The sequence below is a fragment of the Stenella coeruleoalba genome (genome assembly GCF_951394435.1).
Source record: "Stenella coeruleoalba genome assembly, chromosome: 10".
Taxonomy (NCBI): domain Eukaryota; kingdom Metazoa; phylum Chordata; class Mammalia; order Artiodactyla; family Delphinidae; genus Stenella; species Stenella coeruleoalba.
This window is the reverse complement of record NC_137156.1, coordinates 81311127-81333191: the sequence shown is the minus strand read 5'-3', so window position 1 is coordinate 81333191 and position 22065 is coordinate 81311127. Positions and strand designations below refer to the sequence as shown.

At 41.9% G+C, this 22065-nt stretch overlaps 1 protein-coding gene across 11 annotated transcripts in view; it reads right to left on the bottom strand.

Moving 5' to 3' along the window:
- The window catches only part of SLC25A26 (solute carrier family 25 member 26), a 314287-nt gene that overhangs the window by 127225 nt on the left and 164997 nt on the right, over window positions 1–22065 (bottom strand). For 8 of the 11 annotated variants that reach the window (XM_079935021.1, XM_079935014.1, XM_079935019.1 and 5 more), the window contains one exon: window positions 15005–15113. Coding sequence is in view for 3 of the 11 variants with exons in the window: in XM_079935013.1 (XP_079791139.1) it covers window positions 12655–12687 (33 nt within the window). In the remaining 8 variants the exon portion in view is untranslated. Of the gene's footprint in view, window positions 1–914; window positions 935–12654; window positions 12848–15004; window positions 15114–22065 lie in introns of those variants that run through there. The other 3 variants (XM_079935013.1, XM_079935017.1, XM_079935016.1) reach the window with 2 other exon arrangements.

Sequence of the window (22065 nt, the reverse complement as noted above, 5' to 3'; positions counted from 1 at the left end):
ATATGAATATGTATTTTATTTTACCTTTTTTTTTTTAAGTAAAAAGGTGGTATGCTGCACCTTGTTTTTTTCATTTCACAATTTATCTCAGTGATCTTTCCAAATTACACCAAATGTTATATTTTTTGCCTTTTTAACTAATGAGTGGTGAATCTGCATTAAGAAAAAAATTGTTTTCAGACTTACATTCTAAATGGTAATGGTCCTTGTGAATCTAGATCCATATTTTAAGAATCACACATGTAAGGATTCCTATGGTATCCTCTCTACTTTGTGTATATTTGAAAATTCCTTGATACTTTTTAAGTGAATAAATGAACGGGAAAAAAAAGAGCTAAATTCCTAGAGGACATTAAAACCTGACCCAAACTAGTCATCTCCCAAGAGATACCATGTTGCTTTGGAGAAGCTGCACTTTAAAACCTGATTAAAAACTAAGTTTTCACCTCATGATTACACTAGTATATACAGAATATTTTAAAAACTGGTTACAGCTTAGTCAAAGCAAAAAGAGACTCAGAAAAATATGAACTCAGAGACTGTCAAAGAAAGGTCAACACACAAGGTCTAAAGGCATCATTTAAAGATATGAATCAATACCATTTCACAGTAAGCAGGTAGAAATACAGAGGCAACTCTCAATACGGTTCCTACATAGTAAGTTTTAAACTGAATTGCTAACTTTTCCTATCTTTTGGATTTTGAACCATGTGAATATATTACCTATTCAAAAAGTAAAAGCAGACATTAAAAACTATATATTCCATGACACAGAAAAAGAAGAATCAGTACTATTTAAACATACAGGCAGAGTTCAAAATGATACGCTGTTTCCATCCTTTGGGTTTACAGAATGCTCAAGTGGTACAAAGGTTAGTGCCTAGCAAACACTTTCTGCTCTACTTGCCACTCACCATAAAACCACTGCAAGGGGCTTCCCTGGTGGCGCAGTGGTTGGGGGGTCTGCCTGCCGATGCAGGGGGCGCGGGTTCGTGCCCCGGTCTGGGAGGATCCCGCGTGCCGCGGAGCGGCTGGACCCGTGGGCCATGGCCGCTGGACCTGCGCGTCCAGAGCCTGTGCTCCACGGCAGGAGGGGCCGCAATGATCAGCGGCCCACATACAGCAAAAAAAAAAAAACACTGCAAAACTTCATTGGAAAAATGAAATTACCCTGATGAGAAATGCAATAATGTCTATTTTTCAATTAGTTAGTATAGGTAATTATTAAAAATTAGTGTACACTAGAAAAGTACATTACCATAGGGACTTCCCTGGTGGCGTAGTGGTTAAGACTCTGCCTGCCACTGCAGGGGACACGGGTTCGAGCCCTGGTCCAGGAAGATCCCACATGCCGCGGTGCAACTAAGCCCGTGTGCCACAACTACTGAGCCTGCGCTCTAGAGCCCACGAGCCACAATTACTGAAGCCCATGTGCCACAACTACTGAGCCTGAGCTCTAGAGCCCACGAGCCACAACTACTGAAGCCCGTGTGCCACAGCTACTGAGCCTGAGCTCTAGAGCCCAAGAGCCACAACTACTGAAGCTCACTCACCTAGACCCTGTGCTCCACAATAAGAGAAGCCACCGCAGTGAGAAGCCCACACAATGAAACGACGAGTAGCCCCCACTCGCCACAACTAGAGAAAAGCCCACGTGCAGCAATGAAGAACCAACGCAGCCAAAAATACATAAAATTTTTAAAAAAAGAAAAAGAAAGAGAAAAGTACATTACCATATACGTTAATACCATATGATCAGCCTGAAAGGCATGACAGAACCCCAAAGACCATGCAGGATACTCTGCAAATGACCTAAAAAGTTGTCACCAAAAGAACACAGAGATGTGCCAGTAGAGCACCACAAGTGGGAGTAAAAGAATGACAATGTGGGATTTCTTTCCAGATATAAAGGTGGCCTTTTCTAAGTCAAGGGAAAAATTTCACAAGTAACGTAGCAAAGTTAAAAAGAAAAAAAAAGCCAACTTTTTCAACACTCTTCTCACTTATTCTTTAAGGATTTTATAAAATTCAGTAGGTAATAAAATATTTTGCATGCCTCTTCATTTTCTCAAAACACAAGAACTAAAATCTTGGTGAGAATGACTGATATGACTGGTTTCTTTAAAAATAGCTGCGCTTCATTCTAATTTTCTCTTTAATCTTAGGAGTGGGTTCAGAGAGATGCTTGCTATCTACTGCTAAATTTTAATCAATAAGCGAATTACTCTTTTAATCTATTTAGCTACTTTGCATGCATTGATTCTCCAGCCCTCCTTTCATCAGAATTCTAATCATCTGAGAATAAAATGACCAGATTGAATCTATTTATCTAGTAAATCATGAATCAAGAGTTACTAATTGCTTCTGTGGATTTCAAACTTCTAAAACTCAAATGTCACTTAAATTCATGAGACTGAAAAAAATGCTGCTAAAAGAACATTAAGAATTACCTATGTATTTAGACACATAGCAACATATCTAAGATTTAAACAAAAACTTTAAGGAATGCTTATAATCTTTCATCAAGCCAGCATCAACTGAATTATAAGGGACTCTACTAATTTCTTTTTTTCTTTAGCCTGAGAAATTTGTTTTATCTATGATCACTTATCAGAAATGTTAGCAGGCGGGACTTCCCTGGCAGTCCAGCCATTAAGACTCCATGCTTCCACTGCAGGGGACATGGGTTCGATCCCTGGTCAAGGAGCTAAGATCTTGCATGCCATGCAGTGCGGCCAAAAAATCTTTAAAAATTAAAAAAAAATTTGAAAAAAAGGTTACCAGGCAAAGGGTTAGTTCCAAGATTTATGGTAGCTTACACTGAAAATCCTAAGTGCTAGACAAAGTCCAAAGAAAGAGAACATAAACCAGATAACCAGCAAGCCTTACCATAGCATAACAATTTATTGAGACCTTGATATCATACAGATAAAATACACAGCACCACCTTAATTTAAAAATGGAAAAAGTGCTGGCAGGCTGTAGAGAGGAAGTGTATAATTAGTGAAATTAGACCCTTTGAAATTCCTCTGGGAGTTGAAAAAAAGTCAAGATTACATGAAGCTGGCAAAACAGAAAAAAACAAAGCAAAAACAAAAAAACTCACTCCTGCTCAACTACAGGACAAAATCAAACCATCCGTCTAATTTAACTAAGCAAAATCATCACAGGCCCCTGGCCTAGACCACAACTAAAAAGAACCAGGCAAAACATTAACATGGCTTCTCGGGGAAACATCCCTCCCTGACATTCTCAGTTTCCCCCACAACAAAGTGGCCACCAGTGACTTTAACCACCTCATTGGAGAGCTGTGGCTTCTGCTTCCTGTGACACTTGCCTTCTTCCGCCTCCACCATCCATTCTCCCCGCAGCGCTCCTTCACCCTCTACACTAACGTTGTCTGTGTAAAATACAAATTTCAATTTCATCTTGACACTCTTCAAAGTTTCCAAAAGCCCTTAGGATGAAGAACAAAATCACAGTACAGCCTACAAGGCTCTACAAGTTCTGTCCCCCATCTACCTCTCCACCCTTAAGTCCATCGTTAGCCCTTTGCTGGGTACCTTCTTACCACCTTGATCTCTCTTTTCGTCCAAGTCATCTGATTTTCCTCATTCCTAGGACTGTGTCCCTAATCCCCCAGTCTAGGTTTACACGCTCATGTCTCCACACACTGATAAGAATTCTAATTCTGTAGTTGAGCATCTGACCATTTCTTCAAAGACTGTATGTTCCATGAAACTATAAGATCCATACCTGTTTTGTTCACCAGTATGTTCCCAGCACCCAGTACATAGTAGGCACTCAGTAACTATTTGAAAAACACATGAATTAATGACTATAACAGAAGGTTACTAACCATATCTTAGAAGGTACTACAAAGCAACCTAAAAAAGGTACATCAATTTTTTTAAAAATTGCAAAACACAGGACCAAACAATTCCCAAAAGAAAAAATATAAACAGCCAACAAAATTATGAAAATGTGCTTCCCCACCATCAGTGATCAAATAAAAACAAAATTTTAAATTTCCCAATTACATTATAAAAGATTAAAAATATGGAAATAGTTATGGGTGTTAACATAAACAAATTATTATAATCTATTGAAGGACAATTTGGCATAATGAAAATTTTAAACTATAAAATACTTGATCCAGTTATTTTATTTTTAAACATTTCTTCCACAAAAATAAGTTCATAAATATACAAGAATGTTTACTACAGAATTCTTTCTAACAGTAAAAAACTAGAAATAACCTAATAAGTTGTATTATATCAGAATAACGGATTGCTACACAGTCTTTAAAAGAATGAGATCAACCTGAACTTGCTGATACAGAAACATGTTATATTCTTAAATTAATCAAATAAGCTACAGAACAATATATGCTGTATAATCCCACCTTTCAAAGAAATGTGTTATTTTTTTGTCTATGCATAATCAGAAGTCTGGAACCACACACACCAAACTGTTAGAAGTTATTATCTCTGTGGAAAAACAGTCGAGATGAGGAGCATTTTTATTATTATCTTGTTGATTTTTGTACTGTTCAAGTTTTGCAATGAGTACTAAAAACATACAAAAGTAGAGCTACTCAAATTAATATTCCCTCACCAAAAAAAAAACAACCACCACCACCCAAATTCACTGGTCACATTTGGTATACAGTAGGCACTCAGTAAGGGGTAACTCAGAACCTCGACCCCTGGACCCTAAACTACCTGTTCAGCTTCATCTGGCACACTCTTGATCTTGAGCCTCCTCCACTCTGACTAGTCTGTTTCCCAAAAACATCCTGAAACTTATCAATTCTGTGCTCCTGCTTAGGTTTTTCTCTCAGCCTGGAAGGCCCTTCCAATGCCTCTTGTCTTCTGTATACTACAGCCAGCAGACCACCTGCTCCCCCCAGCCATTACATACACACAAATACATACACATACACACACACAGACACCTGCCAAACTCCATTTCATTGTTAAGACTGTGACCAAACGCCATATCCCTCCTGAAGCCTTTCCCAGTCTCCCAGTCAGAATTAAAGGCTACTTCCTTAACTCCCCCGAATAACTTTGCTTACATTTCACTTTCAGTACTAACCACCATGGCTGACACTAGATCCTTCAGAGTAGAAGCCAGGTCAGTGACCTTGGCCCTCTTAAATATATAACCCAGTGCCTGGGATGGAGCAGGGCTTCCACACTTGTTTGCTGGTCTGAATCACATGGAAATGTAAGATGATGAGAAAACACTTTACAGAAAGATTCAACGTTCACAAGAAAAACTGCAGCAAATCACTCTCTGGTTGTCCCTGCTGCAGTCTGCCATAACACTGTGACAAATGAAACCTGGCATTACCTGCTGCTATACTTCTTGGCATTCCACAGCTCCAGTGACAGCTTTGTGGTATATTCAGGGTGTCTTTTCCAGAAATCCTGTGCCTTTCATCACCTCCTGACGGAAAAGACTGCGCAGGATCAGTGTTGTTTGGTAAGGCTATTCTCAGGAACACAATAATGGTTCTAGAATTTGACTTGAGTATTCTTCCATTTCTCCAGAAATTCTTTCACATTAAATATTGCCTTAGACTACAGCTTTGGCAACAGACACGCAGACCTGGCTTCAATCTCAACTGGGTCTCCCTAGGAAAGCTATTAAACCTAGGTAAGCCCACATTTCTTCATGCATGAAAGGGGAAAAATAATACTACCTATACTTCACAGAGTTTTTGAGAACTGAGTGAGATTAAATGAGAATTAAATACAACTACATGAGCCTGTTACATGCTTAGCAAAATGCCTGCCTCAATTACCAATAAGTATGAGTTATCATTTTTAGTGTTACGTTACTGTAAATATCCTTCCAAGTTTGCTGATGCCCTATTTCTGACAGGCCAATATTAAAAACCATGTGAAAGACAAAGGAGGACGTGACCAAAGACTGAAGATTACATTCATATATTAAACTGAACTATAAATGTATATACAAAATCGATAAATTCAAGTCTTTCCTTACCAATAATGAATGAAAAGCTTTCCTCAAATTCTGCTCCCTGGACAAGAATCACCCATGGATTCACACAACAGAAAACGAAATCACGCGACGTGTGCAGGAACGATTCAGCATCAAACTCAAAAAACTGAGAAACACTACTGTTCAAATTTCTTTATGATGCTTGGATGTGAATTTATGGGTTATTTTTTTTTAACCAGAATACAAAAAAAAAAAAAAGAGAAGACAAAATTGTAAACATATGATTTCTGTTCTGAAAAAACTGCATAAGCACACATTAAAGTGTTCAGTAAATGGTTACTTTTTATCACCATGCATAATTACATGGTTAATTTTTGTTTTATTTTCTGTTAAATGTCTGCTCCCACTTGACTGCACACCCCTGAGGGTAGGGACCATATCTTCCAGGCTCTTGCTCTTCCCAAGTACCAGAGCAAAGGCTCACACACATGTCTGGTTAAACAGGTAACAATACCTGATGCATGGAGGTGGAAAAACTGTGGGTACAACATTTATCTTCCCTCTATTTGGCATTTTGTTACTCAAATTCTGTGTGTACCATTAAAATTTTAATATTTAAAACTTGTATCTGGGGCTTCCCTGGGCACAGTGGTTGAGAGTCCGCCTGCCGATGCAGGGGACCCGGTTTCATGCCCTGGTCCGGGATGATCCCACATGCCGCAGAGCGGCTGGGCCCGTGAGCCATAGCCGCTGAGCCTGCGCGTCCGGAGCCTGTGCTCCGCAACGGGAGAGGCCACAGCAGTGAGAGGCCCGCATACCGCAAAAAAAAAAAAAAAAAAATTATATCTGAACACACAGCATTTGGTTTGGAAGTGGTACAAAAGCATATTAAGTCATTTACAGCTAAATTTCAGATTCTAAAACTTTCCCAGGACCCCCTCTTATACTGAAAGAAAAATGAGAAAGGAAAGGTAGCTCCATCTCCTCGTACTTGAAACACAGAAGAAACGCCTCCATCACGGCAGTGGTTCTCGATTGTGGCCCCAGACAATTGGTGGTCTCCAAGGGTGCCTTGCATGCTCCACTGATGGATCAAAATTGAGAATATACCTCTGTCTAGGTGACTGCCTACTCAACACAAAAATGAGCAAAAAAAGGAAGACCTGCCCACTGTGACCTAAATGACAGAAAGAAACAAGTCACACAAAGCAAGCTCGAGAACGTGCAGCATAATTCCCAATCCCTTAGAGATATGGAGTTAATGCTTCATCATCAGATACTAACTTCCTTGACTCCAGAAAGCAGACTAGGAAGCTGCCTTCCAGAAAAGAAACGTATGAGGCAATAAACACTGAAAACGTCCCTTCAACTTCATTCTTATCTTTTCTTCTGTTTCCTTACCCCACCTAAGAAACCTTGGCAACATAATCCATGCCACTGCCCTCAAGTCCCTTTCTGCCAGTGGTTCTCAGCAGAAGGGCAGGTCCAGTGAGAAGACACAAATATTATGAAGCTTTTTCAGAACCACCTCCCTAAAGTAAGAAAAGAAAACAACAAAATAACTAAAAAAAAAAAAACAGTACAAGCAGTCCTTGCTTTGCACAGCACCGACACGCATGCATCTCAGTTGCCATAAGGAACACAAGTCCTCTAACAGGACAGTTGAATTACAGTGACCACAGTGACATTTCACAAAAATGAATAATCGAAAGAGGGAACTGGCCAACAAACATGAAAGCAGGGCAAATAAATGACAAGTGGTTAACACTGAAAGTGACATTCAAATCAAACGTAAAAGGAGTTATAAAAGAATTAGCTGTGGGAATATCGACACTGCTGTCATTGGACAGATTCCAGACATGCAGCCAGAGGAAAATGAGTGAAGGCGAACTTACCACATACGGGGAAAGAAAAGGACAAAGATGTCCCAGAGCAAGCTGTGCCAGCAAAAACCTCCACGTTAAAGGAACACTTGTTCTGTACTGCAAGTTATATGACTTAAAATTACTTCTGATACTTTTTTTTTTTACAAAGAAATACAATCTTAATGTTTTAAATTACACTGTACTAAATGTAAGCTTTACTTCTTTTTTTTCTGTTTCCCTATACTTCCACAATCTACAGTAAGAGAATTATTAACATTGACAAGAATTTTTAAAGGTCGTTAAATAATCGTTTTCATCAATTATTAAGATCACTTTGCATGACGTCCACTCGCACATTCATCTTTCCAGCCCCAAATTACACGCAAAGGACTGCCTGCACTTCACACTGCAGAGCACCAACACTTGCCGAAGTTCCTTCACCTGTAACCCAGTTAAAAGTAACTGAGACAATACCCTGAGAAAACCATAATTCAAAAAGAGTCATGTACCAAAATGTTCACTGCAGCTCTATTTACAATAGCCCAGAGATGGAAACAACCTGAGTTTCCATCATCGGATGAATGGATAAAGAAGATGTGGCACATACATACAATGGAATATTACTCAGCCATAGAAAGAAACGAAACTGAGCTATTTGTAATGAGGTGGATAGACCTAGAGTCTCTCATACAGAGTGAAGTAAGTCGGAAAGAGAAAGACAAATACCGTATGCTAACACATATATATGGAATTTAAGAAAAAAAATGTCATGAAAAACCTAGGGGTAAGACAGGAATAAAGACACAGACCTACTAGAGAATGGACTTGAGGATATGGGGAGCGGGAAGGGTAAGCTGTGACAAAGCGAGAGAGAGGCATGGACATATATACACTACCAAATGTAAGGTAGATAGCTAGTGGGAAGCAGCCGCATAGCACAGGGATATCAGCTCCGTGCTTTGTGATCGCCTGGAGGGGTGGGATAGGGAGGGTGGGAGGGAGGGAGACGCAAGAGGGAAGAGATATGGGAACATATGTATATGTATAACTGATTCACTTTGTTATGAAGCAGAAACTAACACACCACTGTAAAGCAATTATACTCCAATAAAGATGTAAAATAAATTTTAAAATTTTAAAAATTTAAAAAAATAAAGTAACTGAGACAGGGATGGTTTCGGTTTCACTCAAGTAACAACCCAGATGAACTACAAGGTCGATGAAACAGCTAAGTACTGAAAGGGAGAGAAGAATCAGGCTGGAAGGAAAGAGTGGTTTGGAAGTATGTTTGTTTGTTTTGCATTGAAAAAAGTAGAAGAGGGCTTCCCTGGTGGCGCAGTGGTTGAGAGTCCGCCTGCTGATGCAGGGGACACAGGTTCGTGCCCCGGTCTGGGAGAATCCCACATGCCGCGGAGGGGCTGGACCCGTGAGCCATGACCGCTGAGTCTGCGCGTCCGGAGCTTGTGCTCCGCAACGGGAGAGGCCACAACAGTGAGAGGCCCGCGTACCGCAAAAAAAAAAAAAAGAAGAAGAAAAAAGTAAGGCTACTATCAAAATTATTTCATTCCATCTTGGAGGATTTCAATACAGCTTTTTTTTGTTTTTTTAAGGAATGGAATAAAGCCAGCCCTCCATATCCTGGGCTTCCGCATCGTCAGATTCAACCAAATGCAGATTCAAAATATTTGCAAAAAGAATTCCAGGGCTTCCCTGGTGGCGCAGCGGCTGGGAGTCCGCCTGCCAATGCGGGGGACACAGGTTCGTGCCCCGGTCCGGGAGGATCCCGCATGCCGCGGAGCAGCTGGGCCCGTGAGCCATGGCCGCTGGGCCTGCGCGTCCGGAGCCTGTGCTCTGCAACGGGAGAGGCCACAACAGTGAGAGGCCCGCGTACCGCAAAAAAAAAAAAAAAAAGAAAGTTCCAAAAAGCAAAACTTGAATTTGCTGCATGCAGGCAACTATTTTCATAACATTTATATTGTATTTACAACTATTTACACAGTATTTACCTTGTATTAGGTATGATAAGTAATCTAGAAATGATTTAAAGTATACAGGAGGATGTGCATAGGTTACATGCAAATACTACATCATTTTATATAAGGGACTTGAGCATCTGTGGATTTTGGTATCCACAGCGGACCTGGAACCAACTCCCCTTGGCTACCAAGTTTTAATTAGGCATGAACCAGATGTATACAGGTACAGTGTTGTATTTTTTCTTTTTTTTAAATCTCATAAGCATTTTCCATGTTACTATTATAGCACATACTCTTCACAAGCACTGTTACCAATGGCCCCTAAATAGTCCATGAAATGCATCTATCATCATTTACCTAACCATTCCTCTTTTATTTCATGTTTTCCTATTATCTTCACTGAGCTAAATGTTATGAACATCTTTAGGTCACTAATACTTATTTCAAACTGCTCTCCTAAAAGCATGCACCAGTGACTGTACTCTTGGAGGTTTTTTTCTGAATAGTCTGCTCTGTGCTCCAAATGAAAACTTAACATGCCAGAAGCTCTCTCCCTATTCAGCTCTACAGCCCTTCAATCCTGCTCCAGAAACTTCAGGAAGGAAACAGGTAAATATGTGCTCTACGTCAGGCTCCGTACTACATCTCACTTAATCCTTAGAAGCCGAGGCTCAAGACTTCTGCAAACGTGAAGCTGCATTCATTCACCCAACAAGTACTGAGTGCCTTCGAAGTGTCAGGCATTGGTCACACAGTAGTAAACAAAACAGAACTCCCTGAGGAGTGCTTAGCCTCCTCAAAGACGCTCCCAACCGTTAAAAAAAAAAAAGGGGGGGCCCCTCCATTTCCAGACTACTTCAATAATAAAACCCTCTAATGGCTTTCATCATGCTTTATATAAAATCCAAATTCCTTTCCACTGCCCACCAAGACTCACCTCGGCAGGCTTTGTCTGGCTCCCCAACAGCAGCCTCTGTCACACTACCCTCACCCACTACGCCTCAGCCACCACCTTCACATCCTGAACCCTTTCCACCTGAGGATTTTCTCACGTGCTGCTCCCTCTGAACTTTCCCCTCTGCTCATCAAAATGACTAGCCCCCTTACCTGTTAGGTCTTAGCTTAAACGTTAGCTCCTCAGGGCCTTCCTAGGGCACTCCATCTAAAGTAGGTTTTCCAATATTATTCTCTCTCTCTCCCACCTCAGTTCATTCCTTTCACAGTACTTGTCATATAGCCTTAGTTTGTTTGCCATCAAATCTCCAAGGGCAATCACAGTACCAGTAGACAGAACACATGGCAGATAAACTGCATGCTAAATGAATTCACCAGGAATGAGATCTAACTTCCTTGAAACTTCTACCAATCGATCCCAATTTTACCCTCTGTAACTACGAAAAAAGAAGTATGCATGTGTACCCTTCTTTAATAAAATTAATTTTAAATAAATTTTAATACAATTCTTCTTTTGTTAACTCTGACACTCACCTGTTTTTAGCAACTGCTACTGTTGCTGACTTCAGCGATAGTCTCAAGGAGCAGTAAATGGAATCCCATGTTACACTGCTTTGAATCTGAGCTCCAACACTTACACACACGAAATGTATCTCACTTGTGTGACTTTGGACAAATTATCTAACATACTATTCCTCAGTTCCCTCATTTGGAAAACTAGGATAAGACTTCAATTGTTTGTCAGGCTTAAATGAGATGATGTATGTAAAGAGCTTACCCTAGTTCCCGTCAGAGCAACGTGGATTGTTATAAGTACTACTGCCATCTCACCAGCTGGACAGGAAAACGTCTTCAACGGGGTAACATATTTCTTTGCATCTCTAAAACCTAGCTTCTACAAATATCAACAAATCTAGATTTAAAACCATCATTCCACCAGTCTGGGTAAGATCCCCCTTCCACATCTTTCCATACACTCTGAAACTAACCCTCATCGTCATTTATGATAACACTCATTTCACCCCTTCTGCCTCCACCACCTGACCCGTGCGGCCAGGTCTATCTTGTTCACCATGTTATCTCCAACACCTGCAAAAACATTTGCTAATTAAACGAAGAAAGTCCTCTAGGCCTCCATCTCTCAGGAAAAGCTTTTGAAAAGGTTCTTGTCTATTTTCTGCCTCTGCCCGCTCTCCTACAGTGAAAACATAGGCAGCCAATCTGTCTTGTTCACTACTGTATCTAGTATCCCCTACTGAGCCTGTCCTAAGAAAGGTTTCAAAGTATTTATTAAAGGATTTGGGGGGTGGGGGTTGATGTTAAGACACGTTGATTCTCGTTGTTTTCTAAGGAATTAAACACCACTGACGTATTCAACGCGCGGCTATTTGTGCTCAGCAGTATATACCATACCCAAAGCCTAGAAAAATGCTCGGAAGCAAACTAAGCAGATTATATATAAGATGAATAAATGGATACGTCATTTTCCGAGACTGAAAAAAGATACAGCAAAATGAAACCATAGTCTTGACCAGGTCTGTGAGCGACTCAAGAGTTTTGTTACATATATTTCATTCATTGCCAAGCTCTCCAGAGTATGGTTACAGTATACAATTGAAACTTTTCTTTTTCCGTTAGGTAAACCGCGGTACGGAAGACTATGAGTCAAGTGCCACCCCTACCCCACCCCCGTCTCTTTCTGTCACACAGGTAGGAAACTCAGAACCTTGACACGAGGCCCGGCGCGGCCCAGGAGCCCCGTGCTTCCTCCCAGACCGGGTGACCGGTGACCCGGGGATGATTCAGCGCGTAAAACCGGAAGGAGGTGCTAGGCCAGGGAAGCCTCCGGCACCCCTAGCGCCCCCACTCTACCGCCCGATACTCACCACCAGCGAGGCTGTGAACCCAGGCCGGTCCATGGCCACATAGACTCAGTCAAGGTTATAATTCAAAGCTGAGCCAACTCAGGTCGTGAGCCCCGGCACTGGGCGCCGCCATCTTGGAGGCGGGGCATGTAACGCCGGCACTACCGTGGCCACGTGAGGTTGAACCACAAGTACACAATTGCACGTGCAACGGGGAATCCGGGCCAGAAGGAGGGCCAGGAAGGAGGGGCGGAGCCTGGAAAGTGTGGTCGAGTCAAGTCTCGCGACTCTTCTCTGCCTCCGTTTCCTACAGCTTCTGAGTGGGCCAGGTGGAGGAACTCTCGCGAGCAAACGAGCCTCGACTGGGGAACCAGGCGTAGCGAGCCCGATGATGAGGAAAGGGTGAAGCCTAACCGTAAACCCAAAAGAGGCGTGGCTATAGTGGAAGGCGGGGCCGTGGAGAGGCAGGATTAGCTTCAGCGGGCGAGACCTGTGGCTTCCAATGAGTTATTTGCATTTATCTGTTGGTTTCGCCTGTAGAAATTTTGTCTCATTTTCCATAAAACAGGTTCATTATCAGAAAATTATTAAATACAGAAAAACATTTCAAAAATGTCTTTACTCGAGCTAAAAATTAATGTCCTCTACTTCTTACCAGCAGTTTTTGCACTTAATATAATTTATTTGTTCGGTTATTTACTTGCTCATCTTGTCAGCTGTAGTATCAGTTGCACACTTCAAAGACCACTTTAAGTACTTAAAGTTTCTTGCAGTGGACTTGCCTTTACATTTTTCAAACAAATACCTTCTAAGTTTCCTTCTATTAAGAGCCAACTGCATCTCAGATGTGGTGCTCTAATACAGCCACTTCGTAAGGTAAGCACGGTTAGCATCCTCATTTTACAGAGAATCCTGATGCTCCAAGAGGTTCACTAACCAACCCAAAGCTACAGAGAACATAGCAGACCCAGGCTTGAAATGTTACTTAATGACCTCATCATATTTCTTCAATACCTTTGCAATAGCCTTAGGTTCTTTGCCTTTCTTCAGTGTCTTTCATACCACTTCTATAGTCAATATTCTCTTCTAGTTGAGATGTTCTAGAAATGATTAGCAGAATGCCTTCAGGGTTTCAAATTCTGAACCCCCAGAAATCTGGGAGTGGCTTACCTGAGTGGTTCTGTTACCGGCCAGGGTTCTTGGACTCCTTAATCAACAGAAATTGAAAAAACACCAGACGAGAAATTCAGGCAAGGCTTTATTGGGACTCGTACTGTAGCAGGACGGCGTGAAAACAAGTAACAGGTGGCCCTGCTTGCTCCCTGAGGGGAGGGCAAGCTGGTCCCTTACATGGGGCGAGGGTAGGGGCAGGTCCGGGGGTCAGGCTGCAGGGGTGGCTTGGGTGGGGTGCCCATCCTCTTGGTGGTGCTGTGTGCAAGGATCATGTGCGCTTCCATGCTTTTGCTCCCGACTCCTCAGATGTGGAAGTTAGGTTTTGGGGCTTTTTGTATCTTGTTCATAATTTGCCCCAAATGGCATGCACGCAGTTATTTTTAGCCCCTTGGAGTTTCTTTGTATTTGTTGCTTGGCGAGACGTTTGTCCAGGTGCAAGCATTGCTGCAAAGGGTCCCAGGTCCCAGGTCCCAGCCTGTAACCTACCAGGACACTACAGGCCTTCCTGGAATAGACCCCACCCATGTCCTCCGCCTGACTTTTGTCTGTAGAAAAACTTTAGTCAAAGAATAAATTTAATCAGAGAAGTGACAAAATGCAGAAAGAAAGGAACACAGTCAAGCAAGACAAAATAATAATACTTTGGCCATTAAACAAAGTCAAGGACCTTTAGTTCTTCCCCAAGGTCTATAGATAATATTCGGAGCCATGTCCTTTGAGCTGTTCTGCAGATACTGAAACCGCCACCAGGTGGAAGAAATTAACCGTATGCTGCCCACAAGCACGTAGACCCCAGACTGGCTGGAACCAGAAGGTTGATGATGCTGACTCCCAATTTCCTCACCACCAACCAATCAGAAGAATGTCCACGAGCTGATCACGCCCTGCTCCCTGAACACTGTTAAAGACTCCTCACTACCCCCGTCTAGGGTGGGACATACAGTCTTGAGGGCATTAGCCTGTTGTGGTCCCCTTTGCCTGGCAAAGCAATAAAGCGATTTCTTTCTACTGCACACAAAACTCTGTCTCCCAGATTTAAATCGGCACCGGTGTACAGAGGCTAATTTCGGCAACAAGCCTGTCTCAGTTCAGGCTCTGGGTCTCTCTGATGAGGTTGCAGTCAAGGCATCGGCTAGGGCTATATCTGAAGAGTTGTTGGGACTGGAGGATCCACCTCCAAAATGGCCTATTTCCATACCTGCCAAATTAGTGCTAGCTGTTGGCAGTTGGCCTCAGTTCCTCACCACGTAGACTTTTCCAGAGGATTGCTTGAGTGTCCTCAGCTGGTTTTCCCCAGAGTGAGTGATCTAAGAGAGCAAGACAGAAATGTTATGTTCTCTTCTATCGTTCAGAGGTAAAAGCTTCATCAGGTATTACATGATGCCACTGGAAACCCTTTAGGAAATACAGATGTACAAACATGACCTGGGGCCTTCCTTTCATGAAATGCTTACAGAAAGATCCATTACCACTTGTGCATGCCTTTTAAATGGAACATTACAATGCACTGTCATTGTCACCACATTGCAGGCAGAGTATATCCTCAGATCATCTAGTTAAAAAATCTACCAAATGAGATAAGTACTGGTTTGCACTAAACATATGAAATTATACTAATAATATTGTCTTCCTCAATTAAATCTACCACTGTAAGCCAAGTTCACTTTAGTTCCGAAATATTCGTAGTATTTACAAAAATTATCAGGAGGTCAAAAACAATACATCGAAAAAAACAAATTAGGTCCAGCTTAGGGGAAATAAAGGACATAATCTTTAGCCAGAACTGGACCCAAGCTCCAAGTTCCTGTTACTGATCTTTATTGAAAAATAAAATAATAGAATCATTTGCAATAAAAATATTCATGTATCTTAACCCATATGCATATTTTAACCCATATGCAAAAATATATATAACGGAAAGGAACCCTTTAAGTAATAAAATCAAGGTTATACTTTCCATGTGGATTTGTGTTTCCATTTTGAATCAGTGAGGAAAACAAAAAAAGACTGTCCTTTCAATAAATGGCTTTGGGACAGTTAGATAACTATTTAGAAGAAAATTATGTTTCATCCCTGTCTCACACTTTACCTTCAAAAACAGTTCCAAATGGATTAAAATTCTCACTTGATATAATTTATTAGAATACTAGAAGGAAAAGGTAAATATTTTAATATTCTTGAGGTAAAGAAACAGGTTTATGTATGAGATTTTTTTTAACTAGGAAAAATATTTGCAGCACATATGACAACAAAGAATTCTTAATTCTAAATAGTTCCTATAAATCAATAAGAAAAACACCAATACCAATAGAAAAAAATGGGGAAAGTCACAAAGGAAGAAAAATAAGTAGCTAATGAACATGTGAAAATATTTTAAATTCCTTAATAACATCAAAATGAAAATTAAAACAATACAGCACTTTTCAAACCTATCAAATAGGCAAAGATTTTTATAGGGGGAGCATCAAAGCAACTTTTCTGGTGAGTGATATGATAAGATATATCAAAACCCTAAAAAATCTTCTTTGTCCTCAATTGTTCTACTTATTGCATTGTACTCTAAGGAATTATATTTTTTTAATCCATAGAAATATGACTATAAGCATATTCATTTCACCGTTTTCATAACAAAAGACAAATTTTTATACAACCAAAAATGTTCATCATTGCATGATTGAGATCATTTGGTTCTAGTATCCATATGTAGCTATTTAAAACCATGATGTAGAAGAATCTTTAATGATATAGAAGGATGGTCAAAATAAAAACAGTTGCACAAGAGCATTTGCATATGCTGGTTTCTGTCCTTATGCCCCCCAGCAGATCCACTCCCTACTTTCTCTTCTTTTGTTTTCTGTCCTAGAAAGCTGACCGGTAGGAACTGCCCCCTGGTTTCCAGTAGGGTTTGGCCAATGAGAGTCATGGGCAGATCTGAGGATGGCCAGAGAAAGAGGTCAGGGTATTTCTTCTCTGCTCCCTCCCTGCCTCAACCCAGTTCTGGCAAGTGTTGCATTCCTCTACAACACTGCTACTATGAAACAGCCTCCTCTCTGGCTCCCTTTCTCTTTCAGGTCTAGGGAGGATAATGGCTTCCCAGTGTTGTAAGCCCTGGCTGCCTCTTCGTACCTTATTGATTTTCCTAACGCTGCCCAAGTTTCTCTTCAAAATCCCAGGTGGGTGCCTTCTGTTTGCTGCTAGAACTCTGACTGACAGAAGACACTCTAATCCAATTTTTGTAAACATTTACATACTAGTTCTCTATTGCTGCATAACAAACGACCCCAATACTTAGCCGCTTAAAACAACAAACGTACCATCTCAGAGTTTCTGTGGGTCTGAAATCTGGGCCTAGCTAGGCCTGGCTGGCTCATAATCTCTCACGAGACTGCAGTTATGCTGTCAGCCAGCACTACAGTCCCAACTGATGGCTCGAATGGAAATACACTTCTAAGCTCACTCACGTGGCTGTTGGCAGGATTCAGCTCCGCACAGGTTGTTGGAGTGAGGGGCTCAATTCCTCAATATCTGTTGACTGGAGTCCTCCCTCAGTTCCTTGCCTCGAGGGCCTCTCCGTGTGGGAGTTTGCAACACAGCCCCTGGCTTCCATCAGAGTGAGAGAGCACCCAAGATAGAAGCCACAATCTTTTGTAACCTATTCACACTCAAGGGGAGTGGATTATACAAGGGCATGAATATAAGGCAGCAGCAATCAATGGGGACAATCTTAGAGGCAATATATATAATTTACAAATGCACAGAAAAAAATCTATATGATGACGAGTTATCTTTGGGGCCATTAAAAATGATGTCTGTTTTCTTCTTGTGTTACTGGCCATTTCTAACTAATAAATAGTACTGCTGCAGCTATTACCATCAGATATTGTTGCTGACCTACCTCCAGCTGACAGCCACTCACATGATATTGCTTAATTTCTTTGCCTTTTCCATGAGCAAGTTGATATCAACCTGCCTAGATTTTACAAAGCGTGAATCAGTTATCTCCCATAGTTGGGTTTTGTTCAATATTTGACCCCAGATGAAGCTCTGGCTAGGTTTGCAAAACATATATAAAAATAATCAGGATGAAATCTGCTCAGCTAATTTTTACATGCTCTGACAAAGAGCTCCACTCTCTTGGACGTGGAAATTATCCTAAAACCTTGTGCCTTATGCATTTACTACCCATCAGTTTGGTAAGCCTGTCACACTGATAGATAACACCAAACTGCCCTTGCTGTAATTGCTCCCCTCTGTTGAAGTGGCAACTGATAATTATAGGTCGCCCTTGTGACACTTATCTGACACAGATGACGACAGCAAATGATTTTTCTCAGTCGCTGACTATTGTTAAATTGAAGGGCAAATCGAGCTATTTTTCTCTCTGCAGTAGAGGAAATAATGGGAAAACAGAAATGGGGTTCATGATCTTCCCATTACAGGAATTTAAAACAAAACTGTCCACCATTAAACAACAATCTTCTGGCTAATCACAAATAAGAACCTTTATTATTCTTCAAATTAATTCCATCAGCAAGTGCTAACCAGTTATTGTGGGTCCATAATGGCCTTTTTTCTTTCTAAACATCTGACCCTCCCAACTTCATTTTTTATCATGGTGTTCCATGATTCTTACAATCTTCTGGTTTAAGAAGCCTGCCTCTTGTCCAATTTCGTATTTATCCTTGATGCCTAAACCACTGCCTAATCCTTCAGAGGCTTTCCTCCTCTCCTTTCTGCAAAACTGAAGGCTCTGGTTTGAGCCTTCAAAAATCATAACTTAATGACTAAACCAGTCATAAAAACCTTCTCCTGTCTCCGTATCCCCATTTCTAGTTCATCTGGACAGCTCTGCAAGAGTTAAAAAAAAAAAAAGGAACCATCTTATATCAGGCTCTGTGTCAATGACTGACCATGTCCCTATTTATTTTCTCACTTAATCCAAACTGTCAACCTGTGACGACTTAGGTATTATCATCAAGCCTGGACTCCTGGTTTCCTGTAAAACCCAAACGGAAGTCATTGACTTCCATGACTGTCTTTGGAAGACAGTTTGTTACAAAGCTAAACGTAGTCTTAACATATGATCTGGGAATTGTGCTCCATGGTATGTACTCAAGTTAGCTGAAAACTTATGTCCACACAAAAATCTACAAATGGATGTTTGCAGCAGCTATAACCACAATTGCCAAAACTTGGAAGCAACCAAGACATCATTTAGTAAGTGAATGGATAAGTAGACTGTGGTCTATCCAGGCAACAGAATGGTATTCAGTGTTAAAAAGAAATGAGCTATCAAGCCGTGAATAAAGACATGTTGGAACCTTCAATGCATAGTACAATGCTAAGTGAGACAAGCCAGTCTGAAAATGCTATATACTGTATGATTCCAACATTCTGGAAAAGGCAAAACTATGGAGACCGTAAAAAGATCAGTGGTTGCCAAAGGTTAAGGAGAGGGAGAGATAAGTAGGTGGGGCACAGAGAATTCTTACGGTAGTGAAACTATTCTTTGCAATGCTATAAGGGTTGATGCATATCGTTACAGACTTGTCAAAACCAATAGAATGTACGATACTGAGTGATTCACCCAGTGTAAAGCATGGGTTTGGGATGATAGCGAGGTTGCAATGTAGATTTATCACTTGTAACAGACATACCCCTCTGGTGAGGGATGCTGACTGTGGGGGAGGCTGTGGGTGTGGGCAGAGGGGAAGGAGGGAGTATATGGGAGTGCTCCACTGAGTGCTCCAAACAGAGTGCTTGCTGCTCACTTTTACTGTGAATCTAAATATGCTCCGAAAGATAACTTCTATTGCAATAATTTCAAAAAAATGAACTCATTGTACTATACCCTGAGATTCCCAATGATAACAAACTTCAGTCAAATTCTATCCTCCTGGGCTTCCCTGGTGGCACAGTGGTTGAGAGTCCACCTGCCGATGCAGGGGACGCGGGTTCGTGCCCCGGTCCGGGAAGATCCCACATGCCGCGGAGCGGCTGGGCCCGTGAGCCGTGGCCGCTGAGCCTGCGCGTCCGGAGCCTGTGCTCCGCAACGGAAGAGGCCACAGCAGTGAGAGGCCCACACACCGCAAAAAAAAAAAAAAAAGAAAAGAAAAACTTATATCTGAACACACAGCATTTGGTTTGGAAGTGGTACAAAAGCATATTAAGTCATTTACAGCTAAATTTCAGATTCTAAAACTTTCCCAGGACCCCCTCTTATACTGAAAGAAAAATGAGAAAGGAAAGGTAGCTCCATCTCCTCGTACTTGAAATACAGAAGAAACGCCTCCATCACGGCAGTGGTTCTATCCTCCTTCTACAGGGGCTGGGGTTGGGGAGGAAGGGGAGAAGGGAGGGAGGGAGGGAGGGAAGGAGAGAGAGGGGGAGGGAGGGAGAGAAGGAGAGAGGGAGCAAGGAGTGTACAAAGAGGAAAAATAAGACAATATATGAAAAGAAAAATATCTTGTCTCTGCTCCATGGGTTGGAGATACTTTTCCTCCAACCCAAATGTTCACAGACAGATGAATGGATAAAAAAAATGGGGTGTATACATGATCTCGGAGAGGCAGCGGTGGGTGGTGGCATGAAGCAAGATCGTTTAATTCCCTGCCCAAGAATTGAACCTGGGGAGCCTGGATGAAAACCAGGAATCCCAGTCACCACACCCCCTAGCTTTTGCCTCCAGTGAAAAATGCATTTCTCACAGAGGCAAAACTGTAAAAACAGGTACAAAGTTTATTATTAGAGACAGAGCACAACAACAAGTGGGAGAGCACACAGAGAAACAGTTTGTTTAGTTAGGACAGAAGCAAGGCAGAGATGCACACCAGTTAGGAAGGGTGTGGGCGTCCTCCCGAATGAGAAGGAGCCAGGAAAGAGGTGGTTAGGTCATTCATACAGGGCAGTTCTTCCGGGTCTTTGTTTACCTTTGGCCAATTACCTGGTTTCTTTTTCCACACCTCCCCTGCCCTAGGACCCTACCCAACATGCATGCGCAACGTTTTTCCAAGATGGATTGCAGCCCAGAGGTCTATGGGACGGCCTTAGCATCACGTATTATGGGGTGTGCCCCCTCCTTTTGACCCCCAAGGAGCCTTTCTGCACATGTGCAGTATTTCCCTTGCCCTAAGGATGGGAAATGTATGACCTCTTGATCTTTTTTTTTTTTTTTTTTTTTGCGGTACGCGGGCCTCTCACTGCTGCGGCCTCTCCCGCCGCGGAGCACAGGCTCCGGACGCGCAGGCCCAGCGGCCGCGGCTCACGGGCCCAGCAGCTCCGCGGCATGCGGGATCCTCCCGGACCGGGGCACGAACCCGTGTCCCCTGCATCAGCAGGCAGACCCTCAACCACTGCTCCACCAGGGATGCCCAGACCTCTTGATCTTTTAACAGGGTTTAGTCCCACTCTGTCCCTGCCATAAAAATGTCCAATGTCTGGTTATTTACCCTATTTCTGTTGCTGGTTTTTATATCAAGGTGCAGATCTCGAAATATAGACAGGAGTCTGGTTATAAATATGTAGTCCTGGAGCCCGTTTGTCTCTTGCTTCAGGAAATGTAAACAGGGGGCTGGGTAATGAATGTCCAGCCTGGAGCCCATCTTCTTCTCACCCCAGGAAGTGTGAACAGGAGGCCAGTTGTCAATGTCTAGCCTGGAGCCCATCTATCTCCTGCCTTATACATACAATGGCATCTTATTCAGCCTTAAAAAGGAAAGAAATTCTGATACAGGGACAAACCTTGAAGACATTGTGTTAAGTGAAATAAGCCCTTCACAAAAGGACAAATACTGTAGGATTCTGACTACAGAGGCACCTAGAGTAGTCAAATTCACAGAGACAGAAAGTAGAAAGCTGGTTGCCAAGAGCTGGAGGGAGGGGCAATGCTTAGTGTTCAACGGGTACAGAATTTCAGTTGGGGAAAATGAAAAAGTTCTGGGAATGGACGGTGGGAACAGATGGTAGTAATGGTTGCACAATGTGAATGTACTTAATGCCACCGGACCGTACACCTAACAAGCTTAAAACAGTCATTCTTATGTTATGTATATTTTACTAACATAAACAAGACACTTTTTCTTCATAGGAGATGGAACGCATTTAACGCATTTCATTTCAAAGATGAAATGATTCTCAGGCTCAAGAAAAAGCTGATGCACAACATTCTTCAGTCAATCAGTAATCAAAGTTCTCCCTACCCCTTCGATGCTATTTTGCTTCCTAAGTCAGAGTGTCTGGAGGGAAGAGGGGGTGGCGGAG